We start from the raw sequence: 24,651 nt of genomic DNA, 5'->3' as shown, positions 1-24,651 counted from the left end.
ATGCCTGCTGAGACTAGCATTCCAAATCGAAGAGGGCCAACAGTGTTGCGCAACAGTGCAGCCTTGATATGAAACTAACATGTGGCATGTTCGCAGTTACTCAAATATGTGCAGTCAGTTTCCTGTGCGGCTCCGTTTATGACTCACTTTAGAGAAGTGTTTCTTTTTTGACTTTCAGTCACCCATTTGAATTTCACCATTGACCATTTTTTAAGCTCGAGCATCTTGACTTACACTCCTTGATGAAGAGGTATGTTAGCGTAAGCATGACCGTGTGGCCGCTGTACAGGTAATCTCCGCACATGGTGTGGGCGCCCGTGATGGAGAGGCCCCCGCCGGCAATCATCTTCATCACTCTCCTCATCTGCGCTTCCCAGTCGCCGAGAAGCTGAAAGCAGCGCGGGTGCGCGCACACTTAATCGTCGCAACAGATATTCGGGCATGATTTTGCAGACAGACGGAGAGGCTTTATTAATCCCGTAAGGTCAATTAAGGATGTAGTTGGTGTGTATCGTACCTTCGGCGAGCATTTGAAGTGCATCCCGGGGACAGGCAGAGTGGTGATGTACATGGTGATACACCGATACAAATACAGTGTACCCACAATGAAAAAGAAGCGCCGGCCTACGATTGATCTGGGAAAAACAAAACAAAGCAATAGTTGTTTTGTTAAAATATATATTAAAATAAAACGACATATAACAGTGGTTCTCAAGTATTTCAAAACAAGTAGGACCTATAGGAATTCTTAGCTATGCAATTAACAGCATAATGATAGTAGTAGGCTTCGTAAAAAAAACAAGGCAGACGTTCAGTTCCTAAAAAAGTTGTTATTTTTGTAATCCACTACAGTATAACATTTTGATTCGTTTAAACATTAACACCGCGCTTAAGAGTGGGAAAATAAAAAGGCTTCTCACGGGTACGGCGGCCATTCACCTCCCCCCAAAAACGATATGCAAATATATTCAGGCATGTGATTTGACCAAAGTGAAATTATCTGAAAATTTAGCCGGGGGTCTGAGGGCCGCGGGCACTCAGCTAGGTCCAGAGCTCATGGGTTTTCCGTGTTTTTGAGTACTTTCAATGCACTCAGATGACAAAGAAATAGACAAAACAACAGCATAAATTTTCAATGTATATTGAACTATCCCATATAAAATTGCAGTTTTAGTCAACTCAAAATCAGTCACATTCAAAACATTGAGTGACTGCCTTTGCTTTTAAAAACTATCACTGAGAATATCATCATATATATTTACCATGCAATAAATCATTTAATCAATCATTCTTAATTTAATACATAATGCATAACAAAAACATAAAATACCTCATGCAGCAAGCTCTGGTAAAAACACAATCATGCATTCGGATTGACTAAGACCATCTCTGTAACTGCATACATCAAGACAGTCAACATATTGAAACCTGAAAAGTGCAAACAATGCAGCATTCATTTGAGTTTGTGTCAATGATTAACCATGTTAAATATTTATGGCCATTTTTATTACGTTATAATATTTTCGAAAATTTGATTTCGATTAATTTGAAACGTTTACCACCGACCTCAAAATTCACGACTCTGTCAGCAACTGGTACAGGTTGTTGGGGTGGATCACGTCTCTCTATTACCGCTTCCGATTGTGATGTCAATAAGGGATGGAGGCCGTAAAGTTTTGGAGTTTTCGTTTGGGCACCGAAACTTCCAGCGATGGAATAATTTGTTGTTCTTGACTGGAGTTCTTTCACGTGTTTTTTGCTCTTTGCGTGACTTTCAAGAGCTTTGAAACCTCTCCCACCATAGTCAACGGTATCACGGCACCAAATGCAAAGCGCTTTCCCGGCACGATCGATCTTCCGAATAAAGTCACTGAACAAATTCGTCACAGTCTTCTTTCCAACATTTGTAGATATATCCTTCTCTAACCAGTCCCATCGAAACTTGTTTTTTACGATCTTGTCAATTTCCTTAACTCGCGGAGCATCTTTGCGTTCGATCACGGACATCTTTCTTTAAACACCCGGCAAAAACGTCTGAGAAATGAACAATGGCATACTCCAATGCCTTTATAACAAGCGCGTTTATTGGTCAACAAACAATGGCATACGCCTATGCCTTTATAACAAGCGCTCTTATTGGTCAACACGGAGACTTCCGGCAATCGCAAGATCGGTTTCATTTCAGTTGCGGAAACACTAAAACGGAATGCTGTCGAGAGACGAAATCGGATTTTTTTTTTGGGGGGAGATAAAAAAAAGCGGAATTCCGCGAATTAGCGGAAAAATCACATGCCTGTATATTGAAACATAAAAGGGCCAAAACATACCTTGTGAAAATTAAACTGCACCAAAAAAAAAAAACCAACTTATCATCAGAGGGTGCTAGAACTGCACAAATAAAAATCAACCCGACTTTTTTTAACAGGTGTGCTGCTTTTAATATGACAATGACAATATATAGTGGCAGTTTTAATATCGCGAGATCCCGATATTGCCGTTATCGTTACATCCCTACTATATATGATAAGTGTTAAACCAAAGGTCCATGGGTCAGATTTTTATATAACTTTTTATGTGGCCGGTGAAAGTTTGCCAAAGTTCACCCTTTAAAAATGACAATAATCAAATGCCGGGTCAATCATATTCTATAAGAGGTGAAGGACAAGAAATGGAACTGCCTCACATTCTAGCCACACATCTGTTCCGCACAACAAACACAGTGCAGCTCAGCTGCTGCGCTAACAGACGTCACAGCCAGTTGCCAAACTAAGCTGACATGACATTTTCAAATGTCAAAAATAGGAGCCGTTTGTTCCAATAGGTTCCCTTACTGAAACAAACCATGACCTTAAAACCAAGGTTCATTCCAAATTGTGATCACGACACCTTTAGCAATTTATATTTGTGGTTAGACATTCTTCCTAAATGAAATATTTGCACAAAATAGTACATTATTTGTATCTGTTAGCCGGGAAAGCCTTTATTTCTTGGAGATGAAAACAAAATGCAGCAAGATCCGATTCAAACTGGCTGGAAAAAAAATATGTTGAATTTCACCACAGAACATAAACAGACAACACTGGAGCATTCACGTCAGAGGTTACTGGAACTTTAACGTCACCACACAGTAGTTTGGTCAATACGGCTTCATCTATAAATTGCCCTTCATTGACGCGTCGAAACACTCACTGCTTTATGTTAATCTCTAAATCACGCCTTAGTCTATCGCCACCCTACCTGTGTCAATTGCTGCATAGCTCATCACCTGCTTACAACACTTGCTCAGCTAACCGGATTGTTTTGGATGGCCCTAAAACATCCTCTGCACTGGGTCTGTCTGCATTTCATGCTGATCTAGCCACAACCTGGAATGAATTGCAGAAATCATTAAAACTACAATACCTGCTCTGCAAGTCGGCCTTTAAAGCCCGACCGTGGACTTGGCTCGAGGAAAAGTGCAGATGTTTTCCGAGGTTAGCAAAATTGGTTTCTTCACTCCTCGACATGATTCGCGTGTGTATGTTTTGAGCCATCTTGGAATGTTTATTATCTTATTTATTAAATGAGATGATAAACATTAAAAGACTATAGAAACAATTTGTATAGTCTATCCATTTGCTTGTCTGTTTTTATTTGTCATTTAAATTTTTTCCTCCCCGTCGGGACGTTTTGCCTCTTGTCAGGCCACAGTTGCAAATAAGAATTTGTTCTTAATCTGTTTTGCCTGGTTCAATAAAATAAATAAATAAATACAATTAGTCACTCGCCATTTTGGGAGGAGTTTGATTTAAGTAGATGGCATACCAGGTGATTAATTGGGGCATGGCATTTAATCTGTATATTACAGGGATGGTAATTGTTTGAGTAAATAAATTCAGTGTGGATTCAGGGTGTTAAAAAAAAAAAAAATCTAAATTTTCGTATCGATTCAATATGCGGCCGAATCGATGTTTAAACATAAATAATTTATGGAAATATTCAACAAAGCGTCTTCCTTAGGGTTCACACTTTAAGCATGAAAGAATGTTATAGTAATGGAACATTAAAGTAGCACTAAGGAATTTTTCAACTTTTATAACATATTTTCATAACTCTTCTGATGAAACATCGACTTAAAACTAGTTGAATGGTACCTTTGCCATGGCCTGAGGGGGTCAGTATAATTTTTACTGGCACTAAGCAACATTGGTAGGAACACTGCCACACAAAAAACTACAAATGTGCTGACTGCTTTATGGCATTCGTCAAAAGCTACCCCGGATGAAAGAACGGTCAAGGATCAACACTGGCCCGGATTTTACTCGCTAGAAAATCTGGTCTTCCTTCAGACATAACAATACCGCTTTTGTCCTTATGGCGTTGCCAAAATCAACATCAACTGAAAGTTCCTTGGTGTTGCTATAAGCCTCAATGCTGTTCAAATATGAAATAGATTGCAACCCGTTTGTTAAATACAGTGGCTCACAGTTTCAGATAAATAAATACATTTTCATACAAATCTTAAAGTGTACAGTAAGTTTACTGATTAGTATTGTCTAAATTTGAGTAAAAATCGACTGACAGATTCGTATCGGTATTGAATGGAATCGTGACCTATGAATCGTCAGGTACTAGGTCATTTGCACCCCTAGTCTGGACAATGCCAAGTATTCAATCCCAAAAATCCAATATCCAATGTTAATAATTTTTCCCGCTTATGAAATCCAAAGTTTTGCTTTGGGGATAGATTTCTCCCGATGCCGAACAAGCTGGGAAGTTTTTTGGTTTTTTTTGCATTTAGAAATAAATGTTCAATGTGAAAATAAGTGTTTCCTCTTGGAAGAATTGTCTTGCTGCCAAGACGCAAATACAATTTAAAAAAAAACTACAGAAGCTGCAAGAAAAAAAAAAAACTTAAATAAGTATTTGGTTAGAAGGGAAAAAAAACGCAAATTAACTGATGAAATAAAAAACAAAACATTGCGCTAAATTACATATTGAATCCTGCAAAATGACCTGTTACCTCTGCGTTGTTTTATCTACATTGACCCCTATTAGCTAAAAAGATCAATAATGGCTTTGTCCCTCTCCGCTATGGAATAGTAAAATGAGTACCTGTGCTTGAGGACAGCCCACTGTACGAGCCAAAGCGCCACCAGCAGCATGCCGTTAATCTCGCAGATGGAGAAGGCCCATTCTCTCCTGTTGAACAGGTCAAAAAACTTGTCGGGCAGCGGCGGGGTGTGCTCTTTGGGCGGCACCCTCTCGTGGACCACCGATATGACGATGGTGGTGGTGACGAAGCACACCACCGCGTAGAAGAACGCCACGCCCGTCTTGCCCCACTCGGGCGGGAAGGAGGTGCGCAAGGCCTCCATCGGAGGGATGGGAATGTGCACCATGTCCGCCGTCCGCAACATGCCGTTCCTCTGCGGCTTAACCGTTCCGTTGGGCAGCCCGCCGGCGTGCCCGTTGGCGTGGCCGTTCTTGTGCGCCTCGATGTGGGTCTCGATGCGCAGCGTCTCCAGACGCTCCAGCAGCTGCTGCCCGCCGTCCGACGACACCAGCAGGAGTGGCGGCGTGCGGAAGTCGGCCCGGGTGAGCCGCAGCAAGGCGGCGCCGTCTGTCCGGCGGAGGGCGTCGATGTACTCCGGCATGCCCTCTTTGCTCAGCCAGTCGGCGACGTCCTCGGCGGACCACGCCGCTACCTTGGTCATCTCGGCCGGTGGGCGCGTTGCTCCAATGGCGGCTGAAGGGGCGCGAGAGGTTTGGCGGTCTTAAAGGGCAGTTCTAAGTCCACACCAGCTCCGGTGCATTGTGTTTATGGAGCATCGAATGGTAGGTGGTGGGGGGGGGGCACCCGGAGGGACCCCTTGTTGACAGCAGGTACAAGTCCTTTGTAGGTTATTTTTCTTGCCGCACACCTGTAGAAGAAAATACATTTGATCAATATATCACATAGCATTTAGATTCTAACTGTAGAAAAAAAACATTCATGCATCAGCAAAGTTAACCTCGCAAGCCAGATTGATAATTGTGATTCACTCCAAGGGAGTTCTTCACATTATCAATCTGGGACTTCACTGGGCAGACCCGTTCGGGAAAGGCGGGACTTGCTGTACAATACTTCGAGCTGATTGGACTATGCGGCATCTTTGCACATTTGTTTTGACCAATCAAGGCAACGGATGAAAACGTCTCAGCAGATAAAAATGCACAAAACGCCTACGTTGGGTTTGTTTGCCATCAGCGCTTATTGGTTTCGTCCTGCCTAAACAACGCCTGATTGGTCTGACCTAAAAAAGGTCGGCTGCAAACGTATCAGCTGGAACGGTGCAAGATGTATTCTCCGGAGTTTGTGAACTCACAAATAACGAGACATTTCATCTTGCTCGCAAGGTTACAGCAAAGTAGCCTTTTAAACAAAAGCAGCCCTTGGCCATCCTCTTTTTTACTACATTTATTTGTAATCTCTTCCTTTGATCACTTGGCACGCAACCACTTTTAATCTGCAACTTCTTTTCTTCTTTTTCGAGTTTTAGAAAACTCCTGACCACAAGAGTACAATGCCTCATGTATTACTGCTATTCCACCCGTTACTTTTTGTTGTTGTTGCATATCCACGTGGCTAAGTCGATATAGTAACCATGAAGAAAACAAACAAATACGCTCAGCAACGGGTATGTTGTCTAAAGAGTCATAAAAAATTGTCAGCTGATGCGAGGTTAACTACATGCCACAGATGTTATGATGGGAAGAGGAAAACATGAACAGCGGAACTGCTCCTTTCGAAGGTCCCTGAGGGGCAAGAATTAGGGGAAATTATGACGCTATGGCGTCATGGAAGTCTTTTTTGTTTTCCATTTGTTTAGACTAACCCAAGGGATGTACAATGCCATATGCATCAGGTTGCATCTAATATTTTTAGAATTGTATACTGACATGACATCACAAAAGTGGCACATGCATACATTACACTTTATTTCCATTGTTTCTTATGGGGAAAATAATATAATCCTCTGTACCCCCCCCCCCCCCCCCAAAAAAAATGCAGGGCTGGCAGGAAAACATGTGACAAACAAACATCAAATATTTCAAAACTCCCAAAAACATTTTTAAATGACCCCCCATGATAAATCTGATTATAAAATACTGTGGGCTACACAGAGTACTGAAATGAACGTAACCTTGCATTTTCATGATAGCAAGCGTTTGTTTACAGGGCCAGACATCCGTGATGGACACAGGGCGGTTCTGCTAGAGGCCGCGGGGGTAGAGATGGCGGCTGGTCAGACAGGAGGGAAATGAGAGGACGGGTAGGGGAGAGGGAGGAACCCATAAATCAAAAGGGAAGGTCGACGCTGAGGCAGCCCCACCCCTTGTAGAGGCTGCTTTAGCTCAGCTCAGAGCAGACAGCGGCCACTGAGGGATCAGTTAGTACCTCATGACGAGTGTCGGCCCAACACAACACAACCTCGGTGGCTGCAGAACTGAACAAGCGACAGGTGGAAGGGGACGCCTGTCATCACACTTCAACCGAGAAACAAAACAAAACTATGTGCGTGACTTAGATGCGTAGTTAAATCTCCTAAAGGAGGCAAGGTCTAAACAACATATGGATCGCATACAAACGACCTGGCCGTGTGACAAGCCAGCTTTGTAGCAGGCCGCGCGGGAGAACATTACTTTGCAGAGATAAAGAACGGGAGACATAGAGCACTTAGACCAATCTGAGATTAGCTGTCAATGACTCAGCGGTGTGCCGAGGACCTTTGGTCTGTGAATCGGCTTACAGCTCGCGAGTTGAGAAAATAAGCTCACCTCAACTGTACTGGCGACAGGAAATGCACTATAATCCTTAACGGATGGGGGGGTCTGGTCCAGAAATCTGAAACATGTTTGTGCAGTCACATCAAGCATTACTGTGAAAGTGAAGTCATTTTCGTTGGTTGCAGAATCTTAACGAGAACACAAAAGTGACAAGCACTTGAACACCTTTTTGGAGTGCCACAAAAAAGGTGGCACATTTGACCTTACTTTCACAGTAACAATAAGGAATGGGAATGAAAACACTTGAGCCCAAATGGAAAACAAACGCACCATGACACTGATTATCCAAGACGGTGCCACAAAGCTAAAGAAGAACCTCACTGGAGCTGCACATGTACGAACGAGTCAATGTGTGGATTCGAAAAACTAGCGATGTCTATAATACACATACTCGTAAAAGTGCCAAGCAAGGAACCACGTCAGCCATGTGGAGATACTTTTAAGGTAAGCCGTCCTGCAAACACAGTTCACATTGCCCGATCGGCTTCGAACTGCTTGACTTTGCGCTGTGTGTGCAAAAAGTGAGTATATCATTGCATCAAAACTAGGGGTGTCAGGCGATTATTTATTTATTTTTTAAATCGTAATTTATCGCATGACTTCAATGATTAATTGAAAATTTGTATGTGTTCTAATTGTTTAATAAAATATTTTTTTCTAAGTTTCATACTCTTAACATAAAATTAGAAAAAATGTTAATCTAATAGAAATATGTCTGCATCTTTTAATCATTGATACAGTGATTTCGTAATAATTCATAAAATTGAGTTAAAATTAAAAAGATGTACTGAACTGTGAAAAAAAAAGTCTGATATTGATTTGTGTTGGTCATTTTTCTGCCACTAGATGGCATCATTGCATTTGTAAGACATTGGTGACAGCTCAGTGCTATCTAATCTTTGACATGACGTAACTTGTGAAATTCTGCACATTTTTTAAATTGTGAAATACAACTTGACCCCAGTCTCCACAAATATATGCATTATTATTAAATTCATTACTGCTAAATTGCGACTGGAATTCCCCCAATACAGCCTTTCCAAGTAAGGGCCGGTGGTCATTAATAAAAATGTAGGCATTAAAAGGAACTTTAAATTAACACACTAATTAATTTTCAAACAATAGGTACTAAGACTCCAAATCAAATATCATTCAATTGCAAAGAACCAAAAACCAAGAAATGTTCCACCCTGACACAAACTGAAAACGGTAGATTGAACATTTCTCAAATATGACACTGTTCATGCAGTTACTGTATGTTTACTCAAGGCAAGCCATCCACCACTGACAACATTCAGTTTCAGTCACCTCAGGTCAAGTGTCTAGAGAACGTTTTCAGCCTGTTCTTGTATTGTTATTAATATTTCTGGCCACAAAGCATTAAACCGGTGACAGCTCATGAACAAACAGTGTTTATAAAGAGCAACAGTTACAACAAGGTGAACTTTGAGTCGTAATAGAGCTCACAGAGCAACACATTGTTATCGGCGACTGGACATGATAAAAGGAAACGTGATAGAAAACATGGTTTGGCAAGGTTTACCTGCTCTTTATTTCATAATCCTACATTTAGATGGGTCAATCCGATTTCATTCAGGATTCGGTTTTTGCCAGATTCCCCCACAGCACAATAATAGTGACCAAAGCAAACCAACAGTAATTCTACTTTCGCTTTCATTTGGCATTGTCATTTTGTACTTTAAGATCAATTTTCTCTCACCAAGAGATTATAACATTTAAAAATGACTAATTAATTAATCTACATGTATGCACTGCTCAGATTAAAAGTGGCATCAGTTTTTCAAAAACATTGGCAAGGATGTAGGCGAACACCAGCTGTGGTATTTACCGAACATCTGCGACTCAAAAACAAAAAAAGAGCACTTGCCCTGCATGTGTTACATTTTTCCACTTTGAAAACGCAGCGGGGCCGAGTTGAGAGAGAGAGAGAGAGAGAGAGGCTGACGGGGGAATCACAGGGCAGTCCACGTGACGCGACCAGAAAAGATCCCACCCAGGAGGACAATACATCAAGCTGACACAAACATAAACACGCCATCCGCGGCTCATCTTTATGAAGCCCGGAGTGGAAGCAAATAAGTCATTTGGGGGCTGCTTTGAAAAGGTCTTGGCAGGGGAGAGGAGACTCGTCTTTTGTGTCATGGAAATAAAATACGGCAGAGTCCAAACACACATTGAGCATCTTTTGTGTTTTTGTCTGATAGAAATTTGTTGAGCTCGAATTATGGATACTTTGTGACCGCCAAGTATGGTTTGCTACTCGCGCATTGTGTACTTTGGATATGCTATGTAATGACGTGCCCTGGTTTTGATTTATTTACTGATGGGCGAGTGGAAAGCAAAATGGCAAAATGCCTAAATCAGACATGTTCAGAAAAAGAAAGTCACACAAAAGTTCTCTCAACTTAAGAGTGACCATACTTACGAGTTTTTTTTTGTTTTTTTTGTTTTAAAGATAAGAGCAGTAGTCGCACATTAGCAAGCAAGTTCTGAGAGCATAAAGGATCTGGTACTTAAAGAGCTAAGTATTTTAATTTTAGGTGGTACGTGATGTAACAATTTCCATTACTTCCCATGAGGGAATTCTTCAGAAAACTGAACAAAACATCCCCGTAAGGATCATGTTCGATGTGACATTGTTTTGAAAACAACCCCTTTTATCCTTTCTGCTCTCGACAGCTCAACGGCATTGGCCTCGAAGGCTTCGCCAACTGTGTCACAAACTTGTAAATGCTTTTTTTTTTCCTTGCCTTTTTCCGCTTTTTCCTCTTGTCTCCTCCTCCTAGCTCGTGTGATCAGGAGCCAGCACCGATGCTTGTAGCCGCTCCCACTTTGGGGCTCAACAGTTGCTTCCCATCGCACGTCACAGTCCGTTTTGTTTCTCTTCCTGTCTTAAAAAAAAAAAAAAAGCATGTTGTGATATGGGAGCCAGTAAAGACAAAAACCACCGGATTTTGGGATTTGACAGCTAAATGGTGTCCCGTCAGTGTAGAATGCTTCAAGATTGTTCAATGCTAGTATGTCACATAGAGCAAAATTATGTCAATGGGCAGCAAGGAGGGGGGAACAAATATAATTACTTTTCTTTACCTAAAAATCTCTGAATGTTTGTATTGAAAATTAGTTACAGCAAACGCTGTTTAAAAGAGAGAGAGAGAGAGAGAGAGAGAGAGAGAGAGAGAGAGAGAGAGAGAGAGAGAGAGAGAGAGAGAGAGAGAGAGAGAGAGAGAGAGAGAGAGAGAGAGAGAGAGAGAGAGAGAGAGACCACTTTAAAATGGAGTGTTTTGTTATTCACTGTACAAAGGGTGTGGATCTGTGATTGGAAATGTTTTTCCTCTAAAGAATGGTATCCTGTTACAGGCTATTTACCTTGCGGGATAAATGTTGACTCTCACCTGTATCCCTTTACACTTGGCGCAGATACTCAACTCGTTCAATATCACACAATGGCAACTATACCTGGTAATATGCAACTGTGTGTGACGTTGGAGATTTCAGTTTTGAGCTACTAAGGAAAAGAAAATAGATAGATACAATAGTGTTCATTTTCATACTTGGACGTCCCTTCATGACTTAGGGCTTGAGTTACTTATTAGTAAGAAATGTGATGCATGCTTTTTTTAAATATACCTGGTTGAATAAAAAGAAAAAAATATTAAATAGGGGAGAAAAAAATTCTTATTGACCTAAATATTTTTCAAGTCATTTTAGAGCTATAATTTTAATACTGTGATGTAGGACTCTCAGGGCTGTGAAATTCTGCAGTTTTTCTTGAGATTTTTTTTTTCTATAATGGGTTATCAAACGGTCAATATAGTGGCCTACAACATGACCAATCAAACAAGGTATCAAATTCACATCACTGACGATGGGATGTTTTAGTAAACAATTGATTTTAAACCGTACCTAATCGAAATATTACCACACATTCATTAGCAATCTTACTTCCAGTAATGTCAGCAGGTCGATTGCTTATATTTGGAGCATGGCATTTAAACAAAGTGTGACGACAGAAGTGGGCAAAGATTTAGTAGCCAATGTGATGTTGCTGACAACATTGCTCCCAACCCTGCTGTTAAAGGAGGACAAGGTGCTCTCCAGGATGCTATATTTAGCCACACGAGGCCCTTTCTATTGATGCTTGTGGGCAAATGACTGCCCAAACTCAATAAAGAAAATAAGCGATCACTGCCGCCTGATTAAAGTCCGCAGAAATCTTTAAGCATTTGGTTGTAGCCATTCTAAACAACAACATAGCATATGTTGCGAACTTACGATGGGCAGACAAGTGTCTGGGCATGATTTATGAGCGGTTTAGTACAACAATCATTTGTTATTAAAAGCAGCAACCTAACCACCTCCCATGTTTCCAATAAACTTAAACAGCGAGTGACGAACAAACTGCTTGAAGCAAACACACTTGACCTCTTATTTGGAGAACTGTGATGGTCAAGTCACCCATTTGTCGATGGCGAGAAAGTGAGAACAGGTGCTCAGGAATACTTTAAAAGTGTGTTTTAATGAATGATCATGAGTTTAAAAATGTATTTAAAGTGTGCGGGAGGTGCAAAATACAAGGCCGGGTCTTGAAGCCCCGCGCTAAACGGATTCACTAGATATCATATCACTATGTACTAGGGGTGGGAATTCTTTAATGTCTCACGATTCTAGTCAATTCCGATTTTTGGTGCTGCGATTCGATTCAGAATCGATTAAGACTGATTTTTTTATTCAAAATGATTTGATTGACAATGATTTTTGCTTCAATCTATAGATGTGCAAGGAATTGTAATGATCTACTCCAGTCTGACTCGCTAATGCTCCCAATAAAAAGGCACACACAGACAAAGGCAAGACAGGATAAAATAATTGTAATAAAATTTGATTTTTGAACATTTAAAATGGATTCTGACTCATACTAAATGAAAATCGATTTTTTTTGTTGGGCACGCCCCTACCATGTACAATGACTACTACCAGCACTAACTGGGAGTCTAAACTTGAATATTTGCTAACTAGGCCTGGGTCCAATCATCCCTAACAAATAGGCAAATACACGTCATCTTCCAGAGCTTAGCAACCGTACCATGACAGCAACAACTTAAATGAAAAGGCCATAAAGACGAGAGACAGTGACAGCGACTCCAGCGGAAGCCTCTGGGGAGCAGAGAAGCAACCAGTGCTAGTTGCTATCTGCTAATGAAAAAGCCTCCTGTGGGTTTTTTTATAAGCCCCTGATTAGGATGTCAGGCCCGTATGGCCTTGGGGAAGCAGCACAAGATGCATATTGTCTCCGTTCGATTGCATGTCCTGCACACACCACACTGTGGGACTTGTTGTCAACAGGAAGCCATTAGAGTGCATTTAGCCCATCTTTGTATTTACACTGGGAATGACTGTGTGGCTGCTTAAAAGTAGGCAATTATACTTATTATCAACACTTTACACTCTTGAATTATTCATATTAACAAGGAAATAGAATGTTGATAGCTTTTCAAATGATGAACATCAGAAAAGGCCTACCTTTCCATGTCTTACATTGATACACGCTAAACACACGCAATGTCCATTTATATACTTATTTTTGTTGTTGTTGTTGATGAAAACAGCAATACATGTACAAGTTTAGGTCCCGTAGAAGAAGCAGATTTGTAGTTTGTGAAACTCAGCCTGATAAGCCAAAAGCACTTAAGGGCAAGCGAAGGTCTTTTACAGTAGATCATAAAACAAAACCTGATGGCGTTTTATGGATGGGACCGACAAATGGTCTAATCCCGATTTTAGAAAGTGCCTATGTTTGCATGGAAAAGGTATAAACAACTGGCATCAAGATGTTCTTGGGCTAACGTGTAACAGATGGGTGCACAATGTTGGACAATTGTAGGAGAGGGAGAGAAAAAGAACAGCACACCAGTATGATTTTCATCTACTCACATTTTGGATTGTGTTCAATTTCAAAAGTGGGACAATGCGAGAAAGGCGGCGATGAGACACTACACTTAGACAAACAGTAATTACGGCCTGACAATAAATTCAGCACAAATCAAACAAACTGGGGGAAATTTGAGACGCGGTGGAATGTAGGGGTGACAAAAGGAGAGAAGAAAGAACACTGTAAACATACGACAACAAGTCGGAACAGGAGGATCCCTCAGCTCAGGACAGCAGTGTTGCTCGCAATTTCTTTCGTGAAATCCACTCGGCAACCGCGTCTCCGTGTCGACTGACATTATTCCATCGTGGTCTTGTGTTTTTCCTCAAGTACAAAAAAGTAGATTCCAGCCAGCAGTACTAACCCAGAATTCCAAAATGCAGTTGTAGGCCACAGGAAACTAGGACATCATGTGAGTGGGAGTAAAACTTCATGTGTTTCTAATTATGGCAAAATAAAAAAATAAAAGGCCGGTTTGTGTTGGGAAAGCTATGACGGAAAACAATTATCAATCTCTAACAACAAATCCTAAGTAGGATCATTTAGTGTGATCAATGACAGGCCAAAAGCGATCCTGTTAACCGCACTCTACAGAGGCTGTGGTTGATGTCTTCCGATAACGTGCCGGAGTTGAGAAGATACAAGCATGTAACGTCTTTCAAGTCAAGGCTGCAATGTGTGCACTGGTTTTTTCCCATTGGTTATTCAAAAATGCAGTTTGAGAAAAAGATTGTGCAAAGGTTCGGCTTTAGAGATGAAATCAATCTATGTGAAAAGCAAAATTGTCAGCGCGAGGTCACGTCGCACTAATCGTAACATCACCGGCATTTTTTTTAATCTGCGTTTGCACACAAGTTGTGCGTGACCGTTTGGGGTGGTTTCAACTTTGCCGCCATTTTTTTGCGTCTAAAGCTGTCAGTTAGAAGATAAACAATAACACACAAAAGGAAGAGGAAGTCGCCACTGAGATAAGCAAAGGCTATTCATAGTTGACTTTTACGCCACCGTCACGAAAATATCAAATAGCCAACATTGTAAACCCCCGAATCCACGAGCATCCAATAAAGTAAACTGAACTGCCAAGTATTTGCATTAAAAGCAGAACAGAAAGTCTCAATTTGGAAAAGAACAGAAAACCATCGTCCTACCTTGCATGACAAGAGACGTGCTACCGTCACAAGACGTTAGCAAATCTCACAATCTTGGCCCGTCAAAACTATTTTCTATGAAAACAAACAAATCAGAAGTCAAACAGACTCCCAGGATGAATGATGTTTGACCACAGAAATTCTAGTCAATAGCAATATTTTATTGACTAGTCTACTTTCCCAACCACCTGAAATGTATGGTTGATACAATACGACAACTCTCTCCTCTGAATTTAGAAGACGTTTTTTCTGTTATGACAGTTGAGTCAAGTGGAACCAACCTAGAAAGGAAAACATTGGAAGGGACGGCATTTGAATGCATTCAAATTCAAGGTAATAAAAAAAAAAGGGGGGGGGATACATTTGAGACTTTTCTGATAGTGTCGCATGACTTCTTCTAAAGCGAGATACACATGAGGGGTCGAACCGAATAGTCGACAAGTCAATTTACACAATATTCTACACCGAGTTTAAAAGCTTTAAGTCGACTAATCGTATATTTTTTGGGCATCTTGTTTTACAATCGGCCAATTTACAGCAGAGATTCGTCTCGCTCACTCGTTGTACTGACTGATGCAGAGACTATTTGAGCGTGAAACACAGCACTGGACATTATCAGGAAACAAAACACAGATTATCTCGGACAGAAAATATTCTTCCATGCCAAAGGGCGTTGATGAAGTATGCCAATGACTGTTTGCCAGTGATGCAAGTTAAGATTTGTATACACGCTGCTGAATCATCAAACATCCCGACAGAAAAGTCATTGTTTCCACCAGAGTGGGGAGGAAACAGTGTGCATTGCGGACAGTCGGATATTCTTTGCTTTGGCAGTGACACATCCTGGCAACAATAAACCCCTTTGACTCAACTTCCACGTTTTGCCCCCAAACTTAACACTGACTGCAGGGCACTGTTAGAGAGTGTCTGAGAAAAGCTTCTTTCTCAATTCTCACCTAAAAATAAAATAAAAAATCCCTTTAATCATTGATTATTTGTTTGATGCACGGAATGAAGCAAACTGCACAAGATCTCTGTCTTGTAGACGCGCTGGTTAAATCGCCTTGCCCATAGTGAAGGGAAAAGTCATAGCTTGGATTTGAAATATATCTTTAGTGACACACCTCATAGCTGCAAAGGGTGGACCAATGTACGAATTAGTATGGGAATGTCACCTGAGTTTATATGCGAGCAAATTCTTACATATCAGCCAAATACATACAATAATCCGTATTACATATTTTTCTGTGACTACCAATTTGGATGTAAACTGCTCGATTGTCAGACGTGCTTTTGGGCCCACCACTGACCAAGTCCTCTAGTGATGTTACTGCAACCTGCCGTGATGGCTCAAATTTTCTGCCGCTTCCTACGATAATTTCACCAATATATTTCTTACTATGTATTTTAACAACTGGAATGATTGTTCATTCTTGACTCGTTTTTTTTCCTCTGCATTTTGAGTGATAAAGATTTTGCCGTGACCGGCAACTCTCCTGCCAGCGCTATTTTGGCTCCGACTGGTTAATCGCTGGACCGAGTCATGCATTGGGCGCGTTTCCCGCCTCGCTTCACCCTTTCTGTGTCTTTTCACAAAGTTTTAATTTTGTTTTGCCACCGAAGATGGGGTGCTATCGGCATTCCTAGCTCTAACCATAACCATCAGAGCATATAGGTTGTTGCTAAGAATTTGTAGTTATTAAAAGAATCTAACGTAGAGAGTGGGATTCTATGGAAGCATATTGCATTCATTTGAAAAGAAAATGTTGTGGAGTTTTTATATATATATATATATATATATATATATATATATATATATATATAAAATAATGAAATCCATATAAAAACTATTGAAGCTAATGACAATTTGAAATTATAATCTAATTTAGCCTCACACTGTGTAATAAAAAAAAAACAAATTAATGTACATTTGGACTATTCGAATAACAGTAGTTTCATGTGATCGTTAGTTTAACAGATGATTTTACAGAGTGGGAAAAAAGGACCACACAGGATTTCCCTAAACAAAATGCAATAAAAACAAAAGAAAATAAACTAACAGAGCCACGATGCACCATCCGTCATCAACTATCCTGAGTTAGTGGTTTGTTTGTTTTTTATCTTGCTGCTCGACGAAATGGAACCAGTCAGGTCAGTCCTATCTAGAACATCGACCAAGAAGATATGCTTTATATTCTGAACTGTACACATATGCTGCAAAATAAATGTTGCCATACGGGCACCCACATCAACTTTAGACTGGTTACCATTTAGAAGGATAAACAAGGACATTGTGGTCATATTTGCATAATGTCCCAGTCATCTGATCTTGGTGACCACATTTTGAATATTTCATATGATAACTTGAAATACCCCCCCCCCTGGTGCTCAGTTTTTCCTGAATATTTTTACCCCGTTTTTCTCAATATTTTTTTCTGTTTTTCTGAGCTTTTTTTTTTTTAATCTCTTGTTTTTAGAATATCATTTTATTTTCCCCCTGATGAATGCAATACGCATACCTACATATTGTCAGTCCATTGCGAATCACGCGTGACCCATAATAATTGTCCAAAATTGGATGGAACCTAGCAATACAAGTCAATGGGGAGGAAACGTTCCGTTGATCCCGCCCTGTTCCACCATTACTAGTACTGCATAAACCCCCTACCACAGTGAAAATACGGCTTGGTGTTACTATTAGTATTACTCTTTGACGTTAATATTTACCAAGAGGCGAGGCTCGGTGTGGCCGACACACCTGTGACAATAGGCATTCGTCCACACGGTAGGTTAATTTAAACAAGCTAATAAAAAAAAGACACGCGGCAAAGGTTTGGAGCAAACGGTGACGATGTGCTGTTGGGTTTAAGAGCTTAGAAACCCTAAAATAGATTAGCAAAAGCTTGGCTATTTTAGCTAGCTCGCTGAGTTAGCCAAAAAACACACGAGACACTCGCCTCGGAACTGTTAGCTGGCTCGAACCCGCACTAGACTACATTGGCGAAAGTGCTAAACTACCATTTAAAACGCTTACTGGCGAAGTATTTCTACGGTTGAACATTAAAACGGAATACGGCACAGGGTCACTCGACGTCGGCGGCATCGTCTGTACGCGGCGCCAAGTGACTACAACAATGTTAGGTTACTTCACTAGGCCAGGGAGCAACATTAGTTAGCCGCATCTGGACAGTCCCCGGGGGCGAACGCGTGGATGACACATTAACGACAGCGGCGCAGATTTGCCAAAGAGTTTGTGTGGTGGGGGGGAACAATTACACCGGAGCCACATTGGCTCGCTGTTGACCCACCGACGAGACCACACATGGGTGAGACGATTTCCTCAAAACTGGGTTTCGACGTTTAAAAACGTCGTAATTCTACATAATAAACGTGTTATTACCTTGCCGTTTCACCTTTGAAATAGTCCTCTTCAAGGTGTCGCGTTGACTACTGATAACGGTGCCCGTCACACCGTTAAATCCGACTGGGCTGGCGTTGGTTAGTACTCCTGAGTAGGCGCTTAACAACAGTACGGAGAAGAAGTAGGGAGTCCTTAACGTGTCGTCACACGTGCTGCATTCGCGTGATCTCGGAGAGTGGGTGTTTTTTGTAACCCACTCCGCTCCTCAATGAATAACATGGTATTCCCTGCTATTTCAAGTGTTTTAAACACGCGCGGCTTCTTAAATGAGAACTTTAATAGAGATCAGTGTTTGTTTTGATAAAATTGACAGCGCCACGAGGCATTTGGCACAGGAATTCTCAAAATTCGGATCCCGTATGACGCAAGTGAACACAGCAATAGTGCGAACCACGCAGGGAATGCAGAGCTGTAGTTGTCAGCTTTGAGGATTCTTGCAGCCATCTGTTGGCCAAAAATGTACTGTACATTGGTGTCACAAGATTTGACCAAAAAAAAAAGAACCTATATAGCTTGAAGAAAACAACAAAAATGTACATTATCTAGCAGAAATTTTGTGGAGTTTTTTTTTAACTCATTCACTGCCAGAAATTCATTTGAACTATTTCTATTCGTTTAACATTTTTTCTATTTTTGTTAACAAGAGAATGAAAACCTAGATTTTTTTATTGTACATTTAGAACAGATATAAAATTTGTGATTAATCGTGAGTTAACTAGTAAAGTTGTGTGATTAATTACGATTACAAATTTTATTTGACTGACGCCCCTAATTTTTAATAATCTTTTTTTTTAATCACGTCAGGCGATTTTTTTTATTGTAATTAATCGCATGACTTTACTAGTTAACTCACGATTAATCACAAATTTTACATCTGTTCTAAATGTACAATTAAAAAAAATCTAGATTGTCTTACTCTTGTTAACAAAAGTGGAAAAAAATGTAAAACTAATAAAAATAGTTCAGATGAATTTTTGGCAATGAATGAGTTAATATATATATAATGAAATCCATATAAAAACTATTGAAGCTAATGAGAATTTGAAATTATAATCTAATTTAGCCTCACACTGTGTAATAAAAAACAAATTAATGTTCAACTTGAAATACTTTTCTTTCTTTTTTTTACAGATTAAACATTTTGACGTGACCACTGGACCACATGGTCACATGACAGAGTACTTGCACCACAGATAAAGCCTCTGTTACTAGGGCGTGACCTATAAGGTATCCAAAGTTCACATCAGGATATTGCGCAACTCTTCAGGGTAACCTTTTTTTTTTTGTCTTTTTAAACAAACTCTTGAACAGGACAGCGCTGTTTTTGAACAAGGCCGAATCATGCAGATCAACATTTGGAGGATCCTCATTGTTTACTTGTTAGGCACTCTTGGCTATTCCAGCTGTTTTCTCATCAAAGCCAGGCCAAGTATACCAAGGATTGCCAAATACTTTGGCACAAAAGGACGCTATGAGGAAGTGAACCCCTATCTTTTAGAGGACATCCTGGCTGTCAACACATCCATCCTGCGGCCTCCGTCTCCACAATGCCGTCCCATTCATCTGACCGCTATTATAAGACACGGCACGAGATACCCGACGAGCGGCATTTTTAAACACATGCAAAAGCTGTACCAAGCGGTAAAAAATGCCACACCCGGCAAAGAGAGCTGGGTATGTGAAATCCAGACCCAGTGGAAGATGTGGTATCCCGAGGACACGGACGGTCGGTTAGTCGGGAAAGGCGTGGACGATAACAAACATCTGGCGGTCAGGCTGTCCAAGCTCTTCCCAACGCTGCTTTCTGAGGAGAACCTTCGAGGAGGATTTGTGAAGTTTATAAGCAGCTCCAAGCACAGGTGCATCAACAGCACTTTGTCCTTCATGGCGGGACTGACAGAGATGTGGGACATTCAAGGTACTCAACTCAGCTTTATTTCTTGGAAAAAAAGGGTGGGAAATTCCAAATTAAGATAACTGACATGCTTATATTTTTTATTTGATTACTACAAATGTATGGCCTAGAAGTGTTTTCATACAAATATTGACTTTAATAATGACTTACTACATCTATGAGAGTACGCCTTCCGATGTATGCATAAATTTAGGTTTATTATCACCATAGGAATGGAGCTTTGTCATAAATTCATGGAACCGAAAATATCGTACAAATATATAAAGAAACTCGGTAGTAAGAAATGGTCGCAAGCAATTTAAATATAAAAACAGGGGTGGGGGGAAGAAAAAGCTATGTCGACAGTGTGCAGTTAGCTAGCTAGCTATGCATACAACATTCTCAGACACACAAGTGTAAAAATTCATTTTCCACTGTAAATCATAAAAACAAGAAAACTAACCGGAACATTAATGAATAGCAAGTGAGCACCCGCATGATAAAAAAAAAAAATTAATAAAAATAAAAATGTATCCAGTAATCCTTTTGGAATGAATGTCACAAAAAAAGTGAAAGAAAAAGTGCAAAAAAAATTTTTTTTAATGTGATTTGTGATCAACTCTTTCATTGATCCCTTCTGATGCTATGACCAGCAAGTTTATGCTAACGCAGTAACTGCTCGCTTCCCTGTAACCAAACTAGATCAGACATTTGACTACGAGGTGAACGACGCTCTCATGAAGTATTTTGTCTACTGCACCAAGTTTTTGGAAGACGTTGTCAGGAACCCCTCAGCCCTGTCGGAGGTGGACAAGTTCAAAGAGGGACCAGAGATGAGAGGGGTACGTGAGAAGATAGCAAACCAACTAGGAGTCACCAACAAGAACATCACAGCCGGTCAGTGGTTTGATTACATTTAGAAGATGTTCGAATGTTCTTAGACTCTGACGTTTCTATTCAAAACAGTGATCACAATGTCTTGGAAGTATGCACACTGAGCTCTTTTTTACATAACAGATCATTTCCTTTGGAGAGATTTTTAGTACTCACGAAAAGCACAATTTGTGCCACAGGCCAGAAGGGGATAATGTAATCAAACTTCAAGCCAGGGCGTTTGAATTTTTTACAAACCAATTCAGTTAGTTCACACAATGTTTTTTTTTTCTTTCTCATTTCTCCACAGACATGGCTGACGCTGCAATGAACTTATGTGCTTACGAGTTGGCCATCAAGAGTGTTAACTCTCCTTGGTGTCAGAGCCTGGATGAGGTTGACGCTAAGGTACGGGGGGGGCCACCGTTTTAGGTTTTCACGTCACGGCGGTCTTATAACACAAAGTCAATCAAAATCAGAGTACTTATTTGCTATTCCAAAGTGCATCTTTGCAAAAGAGATTTTCGGCAAGTCTGCAAGGAAACAGATAAGCAGCTAAAACACTATGTCATGGCGTCACTATCGGTCTCCGGTGCTCTCAGATAAAGCAAAAATGTTGAAATTTGGGCAAGAAACAAGAACGTGTTGATAAGGTGACCTTGTGATTACTTTACAGTTGCACCATTTTAGAGGTTGGAGTCCTTTAATGCAACACAAATTTTCCCTAGGAACTAATGTAAATAAATAATGTAGTCCAGGGCCAAACTGGAAACATCTATTACCTGTCCAAGCAATGGCTTAAATAAGGCTTTGAGATTCTATGTGAGTTAGCCATCTGTCGACATATATTCTTATGGTCTTTTAAAAAGACCCTGTAATAATAATTCAGATATGTGTTTCTAATTGCATTCTACATGTTTGAACTGAAGATAATTGCTGAAAATGTGGAAAGCGTGAGAACTACTGTGTGCAGTACTCAATTGTGCTATGACGCGTGACTCCAACCCTTATCCCTATGGTGTCAGTTCCACACTTCAGTTTTCCTGTTTGTTTGTTTTTTGGTCATGGCTAAAATGCGACCCAGTGACACACTTGGGCATCTGTCAGGGGCTGCTTACAGCATTGTTCTCACAATTCCAAGTTACCTCGACTCTTCATTTCTACCACTGCAGTGTGCAGTTAGCTCGCTAGCTAACTAGCTAACTATGCCTACAACCTGAAAAGTCATCTTCCCTGGATGTCACAATTTACTAAACAGCTTGGTGTCTGTCCCATCCACTGGACAAAAGGAGTCTGAGAAAGCTATTCGCATGAAAGCTAGCTAGCTAGCGGCTAACGCAACTTTGTCGGGATCTGTTTGTTGAAGGTGTGAAATACAGTATATTCCAGGCACCATAGACTTTAAGTATGTATACTGTATTTTCACTGCTCAAACATGTCAGAATGTGTAGGCATAAAAATGATGCTAGACGAAATGGCAGTCATTTGTGAGATTAGAGTTGTACGACTGATGAGCGTTTAACTGTACACGGTTAAGTCATTGGCCCACCAAACCCACAATGCATTTCATTATCAGCTTTGTCAAAGTGGTTAGTCCTTTACAAACAGGCCGCCATTATTCACATCACAAAAGACGTTTTGTTTCCGAGCTGACCTCCATCTCAGGTAGCCTGAAACGTTACCTAGCGTAGTAGAAGACTTGACGCGAAGACCACCTTGCCTTACATATTTTTGGGGGGTCAACAGATAGTGGAGTATGCCAATGACTTGAGGCAATTCTGGAAGAGAAGCTACGGTCACGATATTAACAGGAAGTCCAGCTGTATTCTTTTCCATGATGTCTTTAGTCGTCTGGACAAAGCGGCTAGCGAAATCAAGTAAGTAAAATGTCAAAGTCGACACGAGTCTCTTCGCTGTACAGCGATGCCTCGATTTACAGATGCAACGTCTTTCAAACAATTTAGGTTCGGTCGGCAGGTGTCCGAAGCAGTGACGATCCAAGTTGGCCACGGAGAGACCCTCCTTCCGCTGTACACCCTCCTGGGCTTCTTCAAGGACAACGAACCCCTGACGTCGTCAAACTACGCCTCGCATCAGCAACGCTCTTTCCGCCCCAGCTTTGTGCTACCATACACGGCTAACCTGCTACTGGCGTTGTACGACTGCGGGGAAGGAGGCTTGAGGTTGCAGCCGCTCATAAACGAGAAGCCAGCGAGCTTTCCTGGTTTGACTGCGAGTCAGCAGGCATCCGTGCCTCTGTATAAGGACGTCAAAGAACACTACAAGGAACTGATCCAAGGCTGTGACTTTGAGGCGGAGTGTGAACTGTTCAGTAGGCCTAATCAATTTTCAATTAAGGAGGCCTTGTAGATGCTAAAACCTAGCGAAGATAGCAACATGTATGGAAATAAAACAAGTACAGAGACAAGAAAAGAAAAGAACATTAAAGTAACAAGTGTGTCAACACAAATGTTTTTGAAAGAAGTTGTAATTTAAAAAATATATGTATAAAATAACTGAACAGTAATGGGAATCACATTATATACATCCCAAGGGAGCAAATCTTATTACCTCTACCAATGCAGTTGTGCCTTGAGATATGAGTTTAATTCGTTCCATATCACTCTGTCATGTACTTGATAAAAACACACAGTAGTGACATAAATTAATAGAATGTGAAGGTAGGCTATGTATTATGTGAATAATTTGTGTATCATGATTTAATGCTGCAAACAATTCATTGCGCTGCTCCTGCTGTGCCTGCCGCTGCCACTGGAAGGCAGTATAATACTACAGTCACACAGACAAAAATGAAGAATAAGATACTGTAATATTATTTTTTTTCAGAGTGGATAAAGAATAGATGCCTGTATTGTTATATTATCTCATGTCACTCAACTGTTTGTGTTCACGTATGCCTGTAAAACCACAACTATCGATGCTAACTACGAGCATGTCACGGGTGTTTTGTGTTGTAATCATTAAGCTAAGCAGACTTTCCTAAAGCAATGGAAGGTGTGGTTGTTTTAAATACATAATGTGTAACAAATTATCTACTATATTTAGTTTTAACTGTAACTTTGAATTGGTAATGGCATCCAACAGCCTGAAGCCTATTTTTTGATAAATTGTTCAATATTTATCAAATGGCCAGAGTGCCACTAATCATGAGGTGAATTCAATTTACTGGTAGGTCAGTTTCCGCTCACAAGTCAAAGCAAAAAAATTATAAATTGCCAAATGACGAGTCTCGAAAACCTTGAAAGTGTGATCACTCATATCTTAAAGCGTCACTGTAGTTTTAGTTTATGAAGAATAAACAAGAGTTTCCAAAAGGGGATACAAGAGAAAACATTACCCTACCCTAGAATTATCATTGCTTGTGTCTACATGTTTCCATTATTATGCAGGGATGATGTTTTTAAATATGTTCTGAGACATTTCACAACACAAAATTGGAAGTATGTACTGTATAACGTGTGCTAGGGTTTATGTGAATTGTGTATTAGTGTTTTATTATAAATAAATAAATAAATGAACCGATGCAAAATGA

General features: G+C 40.5%; 2 protein-coding genes across 3 annotated transcripts in view; one reads left to right on the top strand and one right to left on the bottom strand.

The window, feature by feature from the left end:
- The window catches only part of LOC147163574 (phosphatidylcholine:ceramide cholinephosphotransferase 1-like), a 23,029-nt gene extending 4,572 nt beyond the window's left edge, over positions 1 to 18,457 (bottom strand). The window contains exons 1-5 of one of the 2 annotated variants that reach the window (XM_086092955.1): positions 18,311 to 18,457; positions 10,581 to 10,721; positions 5,095 to 5,903; positions 518 to 635; positions 235 to 388 (exon numbers count right to left, since the gene is read on the bottom strand). In XM_086092955.1, coding sequence (XP_085949081.1) covers positions 235 to 388; positions 518 to 635; positions 5,095 to 5,696 — 874 coding nt within the window. In that variant the 5' untranslated portion in view covers positions 5,697 to 5,903; positions 10,581 to 10,721; positions 18,311 to 18,457. The remainder of the gene's footprint in view (positions 1 to 234; positions 389 to 517; positions 636 to 5,094; positions 5,904 to 10,580; positions 10,722 to 18,310) is intronic. The other variant, XM_086092956.1, reaches the window with a different exon arrangement.
- Positions 17,546 to 24,651, top strand: LOC147163573 (multiple inositol polyphosphate phosphatase 1-like). The gene is made up of 7 exons (XM_086092953.1): positions 17,546 to 17,695; positions 19,463 to 19,558; positions 19,643 to 20,249; positions 20,928 to 21,122; positions 21,409 to 21,506; positions 22,845 to 22,975; positions 23,063 to 24,651. Exons 3-7 carry the CDS (start codon positions 19,673 to 19,675, stop codon positions 23,466 to 23,468), a joined length of 1,407 nt encoding a protein of 468 aa, XP_085949079.1. The 5' UTR covers positions 17,546 to 17,695; positions 19,463 to 19,558; positions 19,643 to 19,672; the 3' UTR covers positions 23,469 to 24,651.

The sequence above is a fragment of the Leptonotus elevatus genome, chromosome 13 (genome assembly GCF_054856555.1).
Source record: "Leptonotus elevatus isolate MCC_2025b chromosome 13, RoL_Lele_1.0, whole genome shotgun sequence".
Taxonomy (NCBI): domain Eukaryota; kingdom Metazoa; phylum Chordata; class Actinopteri; order Syngnathiformes; family Syngnathidae; genus Leptonotus; species Leptonotus elevatus.
The sequence above is the reverse complement of the archived record's forward strand: the minus strand, read 5'-3'. Positions and strand labels throughout refer to the sequence as shown.